At 45.0% G+C, this 15,677-nt stretch overlaps 1 protein-coding gene across 2 annotated transcripts in view; it reads left to right on the top strand.

The window, feature by feature from the left end:
• IMPG1 (interphotoreceptor matrix proteoglycan 1) overlaps window positions 1-15,677 on the top strand; it is a 139,747-nt gene that overhangs the window by 95,155 nt on the left and 28,915 nt on the right. The window contains exons 10-12 of one of the 2 annotated variants that reach the window (XM_084826948.1): window positions 1,787-2,022; window positions 7,836-7,912; window positions 12,345-12,426. In XM_084826948.1, coding sequence (XP_084683074.1) covers window positions 1,787-2,022; window positions 7,836-7,912; window positions 12,345-12,426 — 395 coding nt within the window. Of the gene's footprint in view, window positions 1-1,786; window positions 2,023-7,835; window positions 7,913-12,071; window positions 12,427-15,677 lie in introns of both variants that reach the window. The other variant, XM_084826947.1, reaches the window with a different exon arrangement.

Here is a 15,677-nt window from a genome sequence, read left to right as displayed (position 1 = left end):
ACACACACACACCATTGTCACTGATTGGAGACTGCTGGATTATGTTCAGCCCTAATTTGGCAACTAGAGTTGCCATTTGCCAAAGCTCACTCCCTCCTCCTCCTCTCCCCTTCCCTGATCTTTCTCAAGTTGATACATTTTGGAGACAGTCTATCTGGGCTTCAGAAGGCATTAGAAGAGCTCTGAATCTCCGAGGTGGACTGAGGCACTTCGTCAGAGCACCCCGCTTCGCTTCAGAGCACCTCGGTGCTGGTCTGATTGCTTCAGATCACACTGAGGCACCCCTGAAGCACCCCGATTCGCTTCAGGATTCAGATTCGGCACCAAAGTGATGCACAGCACTAGTGTAAAGGAGCTGATCTGAATCCCACAAAGAATCTGGAAGCAGAAGCCTCGGTAAAGTGGCAGGTTAAAAACCTCATGTAGAAAAGCCCATAGTCACTCCCATCTTTATTATTTCATGTGAATCCCAGTATAAAGCAAGTCTTGCATCCTGGCATATTTACTAATGTGCTCCATCCTTCTTGAGCACTCATGTACTGCTGCAGCAAGTACAACAGAATTTCTGTTTTACTTTTGAATAACTACTCCAAATGGCTAATCCAGTTATTGGTACAGTTGTGCTAACTTCAGTCCAGCAGCAGTATCATGATATCCTCACCACAGGTAGCAGATGTGACCGATGTGGGAGGTTGTCTTCCTGTTTGCTGGGATTTAATAAGAATGACTCATGGGAGATGTCTGTTCCAGCCCTGGAAGGGTTAGGCTTTCTGATGTTTGACACCTATTTTTCCCCCACCTTTTTTTAATTGGCTACATAAGCACTCATGCACATGAAAGGTTCAAACAGGAAGTGTTCAGCCTCCAAACAAGAAGTTAATTTTTTAATGGTCTCAAAATAGCACAGGGCATAAAGTCCCCCCCCCCTTCCAATCACTAATCATATCATATGTCAGCCTTCCCCAACTTGGTGCCCTCCAGAAGTTTTGGACTACAATTCTCAGCATTCCTGACCATTTTCCATGCTGGTTGTGGATTATGGGAGGTGAAGTCCAAAACATCTGGAGGACACCAAGTTGGGGAAGGCTATAGCTGGTGATGTCTAGTTGCTGTACATGCCCTTTTCACCATTCTGCACTGAAAGAGCAATGAATGTGCTAGTTGGAGGAAGACTCCCAGCCACAGAATGTTGCTCTTTGAATGCTGAGAAAATGTTGTATTTCTTTTTAGGAAATGTCATCTTTTGGGAGGATTTTCCCACAAGTTACAATGTTTGTTTATTGTGCTAAAAAGATTTTAAGGATCTAAAAGGAAAAGAAAAGGTTTTCCCATAACCTTCCCCTTTATAAACACATACATGCCTCAACCCTGACATGAAAAATGGCTAGTTGTATTTATTTTATATAGTCAATTGTGTTTCTGTGTAGGTTAAATACATTTTCATCTCGCTGACATACAAATGTGTAGGTTACCTTGGAAAGGTGCTTGTAAGACCAGGATGAGTTATATTACAAGAGCTTCAGTAAACTAAATCAATAGCAATGACTGCTAACCTGTCCTGTCTCTGTCACCATAAGCACTGTGACTGGATTTAAACCAGAGACTAGGCTGAAAGTCATTGCTTGTTGTTACTAATTTAAATCAGCAAGCTAGCCAGAAAAATCAATTACCTAATTATATGCAGCTCTTCCTTGTCCTTCCTCATTACCAAACTCATTTCAGTGAAATATGTATCTAGCACCAGTAAGAAGCATTTCTCATACATTTGCTTCTTCCTGCACCACAGATCAAGCAGCACTGTAGCACGGTATGCCATCAACTTTGAGAGAGATGACTCAGAAGTTAAAAGTCCTGAGGATGACATCTCCAACGAAGTCGAAAATGAAAGAGGTCTTCTTAGTACAGAGGAGGAGATCCCGGCAGTTAAACCAAAAGTGACAGCGCTTCAGCAGATGGTTGTCATGGCGCTACAGGAAGATAAGTCACTGTCCATGGACCTTGGAACACTTCAATTTACTGATGGTCAGTTGATCCAGATTTGCCCTTTGTTAACTAGGGCCCAGTCAACAGCTTCCTTCCCCTCTGGGCTCCCACATCCCCAGGAAATGACTGAGTGGTTGCATGACTCACCTGCCTGTTTTTTGGAAGGAGGGAGAAAGAAGAAAATTGGGATCAGCTCTTTGTAGTTCTTGTTCCCTTCTGAATTTCTCTAGCTGTGTTTCTCCCACCTTAAGGCAGCCATATTGCAGGCTGTGTTGGAGCCTGGAATAAAGGCTGCTGTTCCATTGAAACGTTTGGTCATCTGCCTAATTCCTGAGGGTCAAATTATATGTTACGTTTATTGTGTGTGGCGTAGGTGAGCCTTATCTTTTTCTTTTCTTTAGAGTAATTGCATGTAATCCTGATTCAGATTGGGACCACTATGTATTTGGAGAGAAGAATTAAACCCCCTCCTCTCCCCTTTGCTTCCCAAAATTCTGCCCTCCTCTACCTGCAAATTCTTTTTTAAATCCCTGGGAGGGGGGGTGGAATTTTGGGAATGAAACCCATGGGGGGGGGAAGGTTTAATTATCTCCTCCTGATGTCTGCTGATCCAGATACAAATCAGGACCATGGACAGTTACTCTAAAGTAAAGGAAAAATCAGTCTCGGCTACACTCTACACAGTTAAGGTAACATGTAGTTTGACCCTTACTCTGAGGGCAGACATTTTTGGGAGGTGAATGCCATGAATATGTATGCCTGCTGAGCCCAAGAATATTATAGCCTTAGGCCTTTAAATATTTTTTGTTTTCTCCATGTTGGATCATAATTAATCCATTAGAAAGTCCACTTTGGCAGGAGGCAAAAACTGAAGGACAGCAAAGCAAGTCAAGAAAGAAATATCCATTCTCAATATGATGGATTTTCCCCTCTTAATCTGTGTGTGATGTTCTTTTAGCTTAACTGAACATAGCTAAACAACTGTCAAACTATAGGGCAAAGAACTTTTATCACATTTTCAAACCTTCCATTTTTTTTAAAACCAACTTTGTTAACCTTCATTTGAAAAAAAATCAGACTTTATAAGAATATTTGCAAGAGTATGTGAACTGCCCAGAGAGCTTTGGCTATTGGGCCATATATAAGTATAATTAATTAATTAATTAATTAATGTTAAATTATTGTAGTAAATGAAAATGGCTTTATATTTAAATGATGGGTGTTCAGATCCATTATGTAAGCCATGAATGGTCAATGGACACTATAGAATTTGGGGAGGGGGACCAGAAGTGCAAGACTTTCATCCTTCTCATTCTCTTCTCTGTATCATGTGAAAAAGAACTTTCAACTGTCACCCAGTGGGGAGATATCAGCATTTTGTTTTTTGATAGTCATGTTTATTTCAAATGTTTATAGGCTGCATTTTCTGTCACAAAGCAGTCGAAATGGGATACAGTAACACACCATAAAGTTTAAAATGAAAAGATTAAAAACAAAACAATCCTATGACTGTAAACTCCCAACTCTATGAAGTCAGTGAAGCAAAAAACTCAGACAGTAATGTATCTATAAACATATTAGAGATTATTGAGGGAGGGTGCTTTTGCAAACAGAAAGGTTTTTGGCATCCACCTAAATGATTACAGGGAAATTGACAGAGAAATCTAAGGAAGGGCACACCACCAAGTGGATGCTACTGTTGCGAAAGCCCAACTCAGCAGGCTTTTACTCTGGAGCAGGTGCGAGTCGAGGTCCCTAGTGATAGATGACACAGTCGCAACTTCGCAGCCATCCGTGGTTTTTGCCCAGAAAAAGCAGAGTTCCAAGGAGTTGTTTTACTGCAATTTGGGGGGTTTGCTGCAGGTTCCCCTGCAGTTCCAGCCCATCTGTTCCTTCCCAGAACTGACTTTGCATCATACAGTGGGCGTGTTGTAGGCGTGCATAGTGCCTGTGTCACTCTGTGACATCCCTTTGCTCCCTCATCCCTTTGCAGTTGCACAGTTACAGAGGCACAGAGGGTCGTTTTCAACTATTTAATCACACTTTCGCACATTTTTGCAGCTTCATATCTTCGCAACGGTTGCTTTTGGACTCAGTACCCAAGGGCCGGGGGGGGGCCCCCTTGGGGGAGGAACAACATTGCTCTGGACACCATTTCAAAGCAATGGCTAGGCACATAGCGCTCATGCTTGTGAGTGCAAACCATCACAAGAGTCTCAGGCCAAGGAACTGACAAACTGATGCTGCGGAAATGAAGGAGCACAAAATACCCAATTTTTACCTTAAACAAGGTCAGAAAGACACAGCAGGGCCCCTCAAATCTAGAACAGCCACTAAAGTGTTGCACCCCCACACCCATGGGACTGCACAGCTTCGCATTTCAGTATAATGGCAAAAAAAGGGCACGGCGAGTCTCTTAGGGAAGCGCGCAGTACATCGCGAGTGTATCGAGGGCATGGTCATTCAAAGCTGCATTGCTGCGCAGTTGCGACGGGGTGGGGGCCAAAGCAGTGCCATGTAGATGGGGCCCTGGTGGAAGGTGAGATACGGAGCTTGCCCTCTCTGTCATGACCCAGGGAATCAAGACGGACAGATGGGAGCAGGCACCTCCTCAGCTATGCAGCCTCTGGCGATTTAGGCCCTTAAAGGTCAACCGGCATTCTGAATTGTAAATAGACAGCCAGTGCAGTCAAGCCAATACTGGAATTACACACTTTCTAGCTTGCTCTTGCCAAGCTGAAGCTTCTGGAGACCTTTAGAAGCAGCCCAGCACAGAGTGCATTTCAGTAGTCCAAATAGCAGCCTACTAAAGTATGGGTTTGTGAGGCCAAATCCTGGTCTGCAAAGAAAGGATGCAGCCAGTTCACGAGTCTCTGATGGTAAAAGGCAGTCCTTGAGTGTGCTGTTAGCTGAGAATGCTGTGAGAAAGCGGGGCTGAGGAGCGCCTCAAACTGCCTTTACCTATCATAAGCTTCAGATAGCGAAGGTACCTAGGGCTGATTGGGTAGATTCTGGATGCTTATTGAAAGCGTAACCACTTGTTCACATTGCTGTTCTTAGACTGGATGGAGAATGGGTTGAAATACAAAATGTCTAGATGACAACAGTGACCATATGTTTGGTGGGTAGATGAAAATAAATAGATGCACCCAGCCCTCTACACCGACAGAGCTGAGCCATTGTCTACTTTTTACAAATCATGAAAAGTAGATATTTTTACTGCTGCTACCGCATGGCTTCCTTTCAAAATCTAACAGGTATGTTTTGTAGCCAGATGGAGAAAGGATCAATAGAAACCAAAATAGAAAAATCATTTGTTATAATAAAGCACACTACATTTCCATTTTGCTTGGATCCTAACTCCTGTTCCAAGATGGAACAGAGCTCTCCCGTCTTATCTTCCCTTCTGCACATCCCTGTGCCCTCTGGAAATCCACTTGGTTGGAAAATTAACTGGAAATTAAAATCCCCCTGAATAGCTTGGCATGTGACATAGAGGGCTGCAGCAGGAAAGGGGAATTGCCAAAAATCTGGGATCATCCTTCTGCTTTCCAGCCACACAACTAGTCATCTTGATGTACAACTTCATGTAGCTATGCTATTTTTGTTATGTTTCCTTTTGAACTGCTTTTAGGGTAATGTATGCAGAAAAGCAGTATGTAATAAAGTGGCCATGACTAACTACTTAATGCTGAGCCAAAATTTCTCAGAAGATGTTTTTCTGAGAAACTTTCTGTAATGTTCCTTTTTCTCACCCCCCCAGAAAAAGAATTTATTTAAGAATTTATTTATTTAAAATTGTACTTATTTGTTTGTTTGTTTAAAATATTTATTGGCCACTTTTCAGGGCAGGAGCCCTCCCAACGCAACATACAACAATAAAACACATAATAAAAACTGATGTGGTATTAAAAACACAATAAAAACAGCAAAAGCAGCAAATATTCTAAAAAACAGCAAATACCAGCATAAAATGAAACTTACAACAGACAACTGCAGCCACAACCCAGTCCTATAAAACATAATCAGGGGAAGACCAGAGTAAAGTAATAAGTTTTCAGGGCCTTCTTAAAAGCCTGCAATGATGGGGTTTGGTGGACCCTTGATGGCAACTTATTCCAGAGGTGAGGGGGCCACTGCAGAAAAGGCCCTCTCTCGTGTGGTCACCCACCTAATTGCTCTCACAGGGAGGGAGGGAGGGGCGGACCCATCTCTATCTGGGGTGCAGGAGGGCTCGACGACCTGCCCCCTGCTCGCGTGGCCCAGACCCACTTGGCCAAACCTCCCTGCTCACCCCGCCCGCTGAGCCATGTGAGCTCCTCCTCCTCTCCGCACCAATGACTCTGGCAGTTAAGCCCTTGTGCTTTATGCACACAAGGGCTTGACTGCCGCAGCCCTCGGCACAGCACCCCCTCCCCAAGTGCTCTATCTCTGTCCTCCTCCCAAGGAGGGCTGGGGTGCTGCTGAGGCCCCTCCTACCTGCGCCGGTTGTCAAGGGCTTCCTTGACAGCTGGTGGAGGCAGGACAGGTCCTGGTGCGGCCACCCCCCAGCGCTCTAGCCCTGGCCTCCTCCTGAGGAAGCCAGGGCTAGAGTGCCGGGGCACCACCAAGGCCCTTCCTGCCCATGCCAGTTGCCAAGGGCTTCCTTGACAGCCAGCAGAGGCAGGACAAATCCTCAGCGGCACTCCCAGCCACTTGCAGAAGTCTGGAGCACTCAGTGGCCAGGTCCGTCAGTGCCCCCACAGCTTGGCAAGCGGGGTCCAGGAGGCCGGATGGAGGGGGAGTCCGTCAGATTCCGTCCCCTCCTCAGACTCCCGCACCACCCCTACTCACAGGTGGGCAAATGAGAGGGGCTTCTCTTTCTCATTTTAAAGTGTGGGCAGGCTGATACGAGTGAAGGTAGTCCTTCAAGTAAAAGAAAGCCATTCTGCAGACTTTTCTCTGAATATTCTGCACCATTTTCTTTAGTGGCGGCTGCCATTCCCTGCCACCCCCGCCCACAATGCCCCAGAACAACGATAGGCCTGGAACATTATGTAGGATGCAAAAAGGTGGTCAGGCTACCAACATAGTTCCTGCTTCACTTACAGTGGCAGCCAAAAAATAGAGGGAAAAATGAAGAAACTGTGCTACTGCCACTGCTAATGGTGAGCCTCACCAAGAAACTGTTGCTCCCCTTTGAAACCACTGAAAAGCTTCTCCAAAATTTCAGAGGACCCTTCTGAACAGCATGAACAGTGGTGCCAAGGTGGCGGGAGAGAGACCCTGCAGTAAGAGAGCTATTGGGTGGTATAAAAATATAATACATAAATAAGACGGGCGAATTGCCAAAAATCTGTCAGAGATGCCTTGGCTTTCACTCGTGCAGCTTTGGATCCAGCCCATTATGTTTCTTTAGGTGTACACCTAAAAATATTTTTAAAATGTGAATCCATCAAGCAGGGGTCTGAAAAACAAAACGTATTGTACAAGTGTACCACAGCTGGGATTCACTGGCTCTTCCAGCTGAGTGTACATTTGGCTGTTGGGTCATTTGTGAAATGGCCCTGCAATGTGAACATGCTGAAATAGCTGAGTTAAAATAGCCCTTTCCAGCTGGTTAACTTAAAGAGAGCTCTGCTCTCTAGAGTGAGGAATATCTCTTTACAATTTTGGTTAATACTGAGAGACAACAAAAAAGCTGCATTATTATTAAGTTTGTCATGTGGCAAGACTCCAGTTTGCAGTACGTCATCTTATATAACATCTTGCACAGTTTGATTGGTAATCAGCCTGTTGTATTTCATAAAGGCTGGGGAAAAAATCCTTTGCATTTAGGGGAAAAAATCCTTTACATTTGTCCTGTTTTGCAGAAGCCCTTAGGCCATCTAGTGACGTAGACAATGATATCAAATCAATGGCAACCGATGGTGTAGCTGGACCTGGCTTGGTAAGTAAATTCTCCTGCCTTTGTCCCTCAAGGTAAGTTATATATCAGGAACAAAATAATTTTTTTTTTTTTTAAATACAGCGTTGATTGCGAATATGATTAGCATCCCACAGACACAGGCTGATGTGTCTGTGATGACATGCTTATTTCCCCTTCATTCATTCTCATGCTATTTTGAGCATTTTTATTTATTTATCTTCATTTTTTAATGTCTTTGGCTGTGCATTCCAATCCAAAGACTCTCCAGTGCTAATGTGACTTTTTGATATGACTTTCTGTAATTATTGGGTTGGATCCAAGATCTGCGTTCCACAAAAGGAGGGGCTCTGGTCATGGAAAGTCTCTCCACCCAATTTTTGGTGTCCCCCCTTGATACCACAACTACACCATTCAACATAGTCTCCTGTGTAGCATTTTAAAGGGGTTGGAGGGGCTGCTGTGGAAAGGAGGGGGCAGGGAATCCACTTCTGTAAGTGCAGTTGATCCAGCCTATTATGGTTTATTACATATTATAAAATACCAATACAACTTAGTAAATTTTGTAAATCCAGGAACATTTTGCAAGATTGGTAAATATTCCAGTATGTACTGGGAAAGTGACTAGTGTTTCTAAATATTGACTGACGTAGCAATGCTGCAAATACTATATAATTGCTCTCAATACATACATTTAGACTTTTTTTTACCATACATCTACTTTTTAAATCTCACCATTTCTTCATTGTTTTTAAAGCCTGGAGTGGAGGAAATTTCTCTGTATTCAGCCTTCTGCTGTCCAGTCCCCTGCCCTCCTGTGCCCTACACTCTTATTTGGGGAATCATTACATTATATTTTATTTTATGTCTGACAGTGTACCTTGCTTTTCTGTGCCAAGACAGAATGGGAGTACTCCTCTAACTTAGTTTTAAAATCTAGAAAATGGAAGAAAGCCCCCTTCTTCCCACAACATGCTTTACTTCATTGCCTCATGTTTTTGTCAACCTGTTTCAAACAGCTAAGTTATGTCTTCTGCATCCATTATGGTGGCATGGGAGATACATATTGATAACTGAATGGGAGGGGGGAATAGGTATTATTAAATAAATGCGTGACTTATTGCACTAAAACTAAAAATCCACTGGTGGCACAATGTATTTACTTTTTGATCATGCTACAATTCCTGTAAGCATTTTATCCTCATCACTGTGTTTTCAATTTTACATATATATACAGTACTGTGCAAAAGTCTTAGGCCACCATTAGATTTGTTGTTTTAGCAATGGTATAATGACCATATATAATTATTTCTCAGTCTCTTCATTAGAATACAACCAGAAAATACAGGCAATTTGTATGCAGTATTCAACAATAGAAAAAAAATCAGAAAAAACAGCTTCCATAGGCTAAAGTGGCAACGATTTAGTGTGACCTCCATTACACTAGAGTAACAGCAGGCACCTGGCCAGGAATGGTCTTCGTGGAAGGGTAGCAGCCAAGAAACCACTTTTGCAGAAGGGGAACAGGGTGAAAAGGCTAAGATATGCTAAAGCTCACAAAGTTTGGAATGAGAATCAGTGGAAAAGAGTATTTTGGAGTGATGAATCCAAGTTTGAAATGTTGGGGTCCAATCATCGACAATATGTGAGAAGAAGGGTTGGAGAGAGATGGACGAATGAGTGCTTGCGGCCTTCAGTGAAACATGGTGGAGGGTCTGTCCTGGTTTGGGACTGCATTTCTGCCAGTGGTGTTGGCGATCTTGTCTGTATTGATGGGATCATGAATGCTGAAAAGTACAGACAGGTTTTAATTCATCATGCCATTCCTTCTGGAAAGCGCCTGATTGGGAATGGTTTCATTTTTCAGCATGATAACAATCCCAAGCACACTGCTAATGCAGTGAAATCATATTTAGCGAGGAAAACAGCTGATAAAACACTGACAGTCATGGACTGGCCTCTACAGAGTCCAGACCTGAATATTATAGAGGCAGTATGGGATCACCTGGACAGAGAAATAAATAAAAGACAACCTACATCTAAAGAAGAACTCTGGGAAGTGCTGAAAGAAGCCTGGTATAATATACCAGAAGATTACTTCAGAAAACTTCAGGACAATCTCCTCAAAAGAGTTCAAGATGTGCTTAGAGCCAAGGGAGGTCACACCTTGTGACCTCTGTGGCACACCGGTTTTGTGGGATCAGTTCCAGCTTCCTTCTGATGAAATGGACAAGGTGCTTTCATCTGTAAGACTGACCACCTGCTTACTTGATCCTTGCCCATCTTGGCTCATTATGAGCTGTAGAGAGAGGGTGGGTGAGGGGATCAAAGTGGTGGTGAACGCCTCCCTTGAGGAGGGAGTGATGCCATCAGCCCTCAAGGAGGCAGTGATAAGACCACTTTTAAAAAAGCCCTCCTTGGATCCCCAAGTTCTGAACAACTTTCGCCCAGTCTCGAATCTGACTTTTTTGGGCAAGATGATTGAGCGGGTGGTGGCGATGCAGTTGAAGGCACACTTGGAAGAAGCCGATTATCTAGATCCATTTCAGTCGGGCTTCAGGCTTGGGCATGGGACAGAAACGGCCTTGGTCGCCTTGTTGGATGATATGAGGAGGGCTCTGGATAGGGGTGAATGCTCCTTCCTTGTTCTCCTCGACCTCTCAGCAGCTTTTGATACCGTTGACCACGGTATCCTCCTGGACCGCCTGGAGGGGTTGGGCATTGGAGACACTATATTAACGGTGGTTCCTGTCCTTCCTCTCTGGCAGGTACCAGAGGGTAGCACTGGGAGAGGAGGTTTCAGATCCGTGGCCGCTCACTTGTGGGGTGCCACAGAGTTCCATCCTCTCCCCAATGCTATTTAACATCTATGTGAAGCCGCTGGCTATCATCTATCATCAGGAGGTTTGGGGTGCAGTGTCATCAGTATGCGGATGACACGCAGCTCTACCTCTCGTTCAAGTCTTCGCCAAGGTTGGCCGTAGAATCCCTGTCCAAATGTCTGGAGACGGTGAGTGGCTGGATGGGGAGGAACAAGCTGAAGCTGAACCCTGACAAGACCGAGGTACTTTTGGTGGGAGACAAGAGGAGGTTGGGGGATGTTGACCTGGTGTTGAATGGGGTACGGCTACCCTTGAAAGACCGGGTCCGCACCTTGGGGGTCATCTTAGACTCCCAGCTGTCCATGGAGGCTCAGGTGTCAGCTGTGAGCTGGACAGTGCTGTACCAACTCCATCTGATACAGCACCTGCCCCCCACCTTCCCAACCATCTGCTCCCATCAGTAGTACATACCCTGGTCTCCTCTCGTTTAGACTACTGTAATGCGCTCTACGTGGGGTTTCCCTTGAAGATGGTTCAGAAGCTACAGCTGGTACAGAACGCGGTGGCTCACCTGATTAAAGGCAGCTGCCAGCGAGATCACATCACTCCAGTGCTGAAGGAGCTGCACTGGCTACCAGTTGTTTTCTGGGCCAAATTCAAGGTGTTGGTTTTGACCTTTAAAACCCTATACGGTTCCGGCCCAGCCTATCTCAAGGAGCGCCTCCAGCAACACCAGATAGGCCGCTCAACAAGATCAGCCTTAGATGGCCTTTTCTCTGTCCCATCAGCCAGGACAGCTAGGCTGGTGAGGACGAGGGAGAGGGCCTTCTCTGTGGTGGCCCCCACTCTGTGGAACTCCCTCCCTAGGGAACTCCGCCATACCCCCTCTTTAATGAGCTTCCGCCATGCATTAAAAACATGGTTGTTCAGGCAGGCATTTGTGGTGGGCTAGGGTAATTTTAGAAATGTGATGTTTTTAATGTTGAATTTTATTGTATAAACTGTTTTTATTGTTGTACATTGCCCAGAGTGGCTGGGTGACCAGCCAGTTGGGCGATTAATAAATTTAATAAATACTCGACTAATTTTCTCTAGGTGTGATTGCAGCAGAAGGTATAGAAAGGCACAGCAGATGATGGCTGCTTGACAAGGCTTCCTATTCTATATATGTTTTGGTTTTTTGTCGCATGCACACTCTACCTTATTTAGGTTTCCACTTACAACATCTCAGGCATATGCTTCAAGAAAAAAAATGTATGAAGTGGTCCTGAGTTAGACCACAATCCAATATGATAGCAATTGCTACTCCCTTCAGGTTTTCTGCATTTCTTTTTCTCTCTTTTTTCTTTTCTTGTTGATAGACCTCAGAAGTACCCCTGGCCTATGCCAGTCCAGCGACAGTTACAGAACTTTTTAATGAGGCTGAGGATACAAACCTCATTATAGATTACCCTGTCCCCACAGTACCTTTCAATGCCTTGGATAGTACTGGGGTTCCTCCTCTCAAGCCAGGAGACCTGGATTCACTTTCTCCAGCAGATGAGTCAGCCAGCAATGATTTAAGCCCAGAATATTCTGAGAGGCCAACTGAAGAGTTGTTTGCACCTGCAACGTTTACCGCTGATATCTTTCAGGAAGTTAGCGATGAGAAGAGTGAAGATGAGGGAATGGAAGACCAGATTTCCAGCACATACTCACAGATCCTCCCTGAGCAAGGTAAGCTGTCAAGTACCTCGCTAAGCAGGAGACTCCTCTGTTATCCTGTATCAGCTGAAAGCGGGTGCTTCCCATACATCTCAAAATGTCTGCTTACTTTCAGAGGTGTAATATGCTTAGCATTTCCATCCAGTTGCTTTTAATGAACTGTGCTAATAATAATGTTTAGCATTTTTATACCACATTTCAAATAGTCCCAAGTCTTTACATACATCAGAGGTGTCAAACCTCATTGAGCCCAAGAGCCAAATTCAATTTCGGAGAAGCTCTAGTGGGCCACTTCCCAGTGCTGGGCAGGTTTGAAGGCAAAACGCCAGGGCTCAAGGCAAAATGGTGCCAAAATGCCAGCATATTGTACCTTGAAGCTCTTCCTGCCAGGAACTCAGCCTTAGGAGAGGCATTTCAGCCTTTTAGAATGGGGGCAAAACTGCACAAAAGCCAAGAAACCACCCAGTGATTGGTGGTCAGGGGGAAAGGGGTGGAGCCAGAGGAATGGGCGTGTCCATCTGTGGAACCCACAAGGACCAGACTGGAACCCCAGGAGGGCCAGATTTGGCCCCCAGACCTGAGGTTCTGCACACCTGATGTACACGGTCTCAGGACATTTTGTAACACTCTGGTAAAGTGAGCAGCGAGTATTATCGTCCCCGTTTTACAGATGAAGTGTGTGTGTGTCTGCCACTGAGGCTGAGAGTCAGTGGCTTGCCCAAGGCCACCTCATGAGTTCATTCATGGCAAGGCTTGGAGTCCAGATTTCCAGCTCACATTAATCACCGTCATGCAAGGTCAGCTCTGGGTTGGCTTTGAGATGAACAGGATTTCAAAGACAAATCATAAAATCTCTGACTTCTGCCATAAACACACAGAGTTTCTAGTACTGAAACCTGTTTCCAGAAATTTTAAGATGGTGTCGAAAAGAGAAACAGAAAATACAGCTCAGTTTGAAAGATTGTGAATTTTCTTGTAACGTTGTTGACAGTTGGTTTGTGTCACAAATGGGTGCACTGTGGCAGTAAGTGTCTGGCTGTGGCTAGTTTTCTTTTGTTTGTGGTTTGAGGAAACACAATTCCTCCCTTCAGGGATGGCTGCAGGTTCATGTGAGACCTTGGCATGCCTGCCCGCTACCCATGCCCCCCTCCCATTACACCGGGCAACCAACTCCTCTCTGTTGCCATCCTGCCTCTTTGTCCCATAAGAGACTGCGTTTGGCAGACAGGTGTGTGGGTGGGATCTCCTTGGAGCCAGCTGGGAAGGAGAGGAGTGGCAGCAGTGACACCGCTAGTGTGAAGGGTAGGAGTGGCAGCAGCATCACAGCTGCAGAGGAGGACAGGGCAGCAGCGAGGCAGTGGTGCTGGACTGTTGGAAGTGCCCGCCCATGCCGCTTGTCCTGCCTCCCTCAGCTGTGTTCCTTCCACGACCTCAGCGTGTCCTCAGTTCTCTGAAAACACAGGCATGTGACGTTGCCCCAGAAGATAATACTGAAAATGAAACTCCTATACATAATTTGTGGGGTTATGTGCCAGCTCCATGATCAGTTGTGGAGTTGGGTTTCTAGCCACCTTCTTAATTGATTAAGAAAAAATATATAAATAGCCCTGAGATGCTGTTCTCTAAACTCAGAACACACCGTGTTGCATGATGATTGATGAGCTGGTCTTTGGATCATGCTGCAAAGGATGAGTTGCATGGAGGCCATCCGAAAAATGATTGATCTGGGGTTGTAGAGGTATAGGATGATTTTCAGCCCAGAAGGAAAACATTTGCCTATAGGTCCCAAACTATGGTTGTTGTTGTTGGTGTTAGCAATATTTATATCTGAAGCAGTCTTCCCTGTGAGGCCCAAAGGATGGACTGTTACTCTTTAAGACCGCCTTTCATTTGCCCTGCCAAACCCCAAAGTCATGCTTATGTTACGTTTTTTCTGCTATATTGTACTTCCCGTCTGGGTACTCTCTGGGACAATGGGGCTAGAGCACTTTGTCTGAATGTGCTACTGGATTTTCGAAGACCCAGCTGGGCGCTATAAACATGTTCAGTTTTTCATCTTTTATATAGCTCTTGCTATGCATTTACTGGGGCTCCAGTTTTGCTGCATTCATCAGAGAGTGCCTCTGCACAGTGAGTATACACCTGGCACTAGGATCCTGTCAATTCTCAACATCTCAGAATAGCACAGTTACTTTCACAGAAGTATGGCAGTCTACCAATGAGCAGCACAGGGAGAGGAAGCTGGCTGCATGTGAGGCGGTCGTTTGCCAGGAGCTCAAGGGAAGCACGGCCCCGTTCAGAAGACGGGCAAGGGAGCTTCCCAGGGAGCTGGTTGTTCATACAGGAGGAACGTGTGCACCAAGGTGCAGTCTGTTAGGGCTTGTGACAAAATACTCAGGCAGCTAGTGATGAAATGGAAGTCATACACTCTGGGAGTAAGGAAGGATTTGCTGTAACTCATTCAGCTGACAGCAAAGTGGTGGCAATTCCCAGTCTGGCTGTGTTTGTGATACATTAGCTGCATTTCACTTATCTGGCATTCTGGTTTGGCAATGCATCAGGTAATAGGGCTTCCTCAACTGCTCTCCATTCCCGACCAGATGTTTCTTCATCCCAAGAAGACACAAAAGGTAAAAAGCAGCTTATATTGTACCCCCACGTACCATGTGCCTTAGAATGGATCCATCAGAAACCTGACATTGCGGGTGAGAGGACTGTAACCACCCGCGTAGCCTCTCCTCCCTATATTTGACACTGATCACATTTCATATTGATTTTGTTCTGATTATTATAAACTCCAGGTTTAGCTGACACACCACACACACACACACACAGAGAGTAATTTGTCTGGCTCACATACCATTGGAAAGGCTGAAATGGCAATCCACATGCCGGGGATATCAGGCTTTTCCTCATTATTACTGGCAGGGGGCCACTTGCCATGAACTGCCTGGAATACCCTTTTTGCCCCCTCAGTTCCTATTCTGCCAGCAACTTCGCTCTTTTCTGTAGCATTTGGAAACAGAAGGAATCTGCATTTCTGAGAAACTCGATGTGCTACTAATTCCACAGAGAAGAAGCACTCTTCTGTGTAAACGAACGTAGAAATGGACTTGAGAAAAAGGACAGTTTGAATAATGGACACTACCATTAATAATTTGATTTTCAAGTACATATGGTCCAGTTTATTCATGCAAAGGACCCCATCTTTCAGCATTCACAGCGTGTTGAGCAGATCAAAATAAATATGGCTTTCTTAAGTT

The sequence above is a fragment of the Heloderma suspectum genome, chromosome 1 (assembly GCF_057233095.1).
Source record: "Heloderma suspectum isolate Gila_16-S chromosome 1, 16-S_ref, whole genome shotgun sequence".
Taxonomy (NCBI): domain Eukaryota; kingdom Metazoa; phylum Chordata; class Lepidosauria; order Squamata; family Helodermatidae; genus Heloderma; species Heloderma suspectum.
The sequence above is the reverse complement of the archived record's forward strand: the minus strand, read 5'-3'. Positions and strand labels throughout refer to the sequence as shown.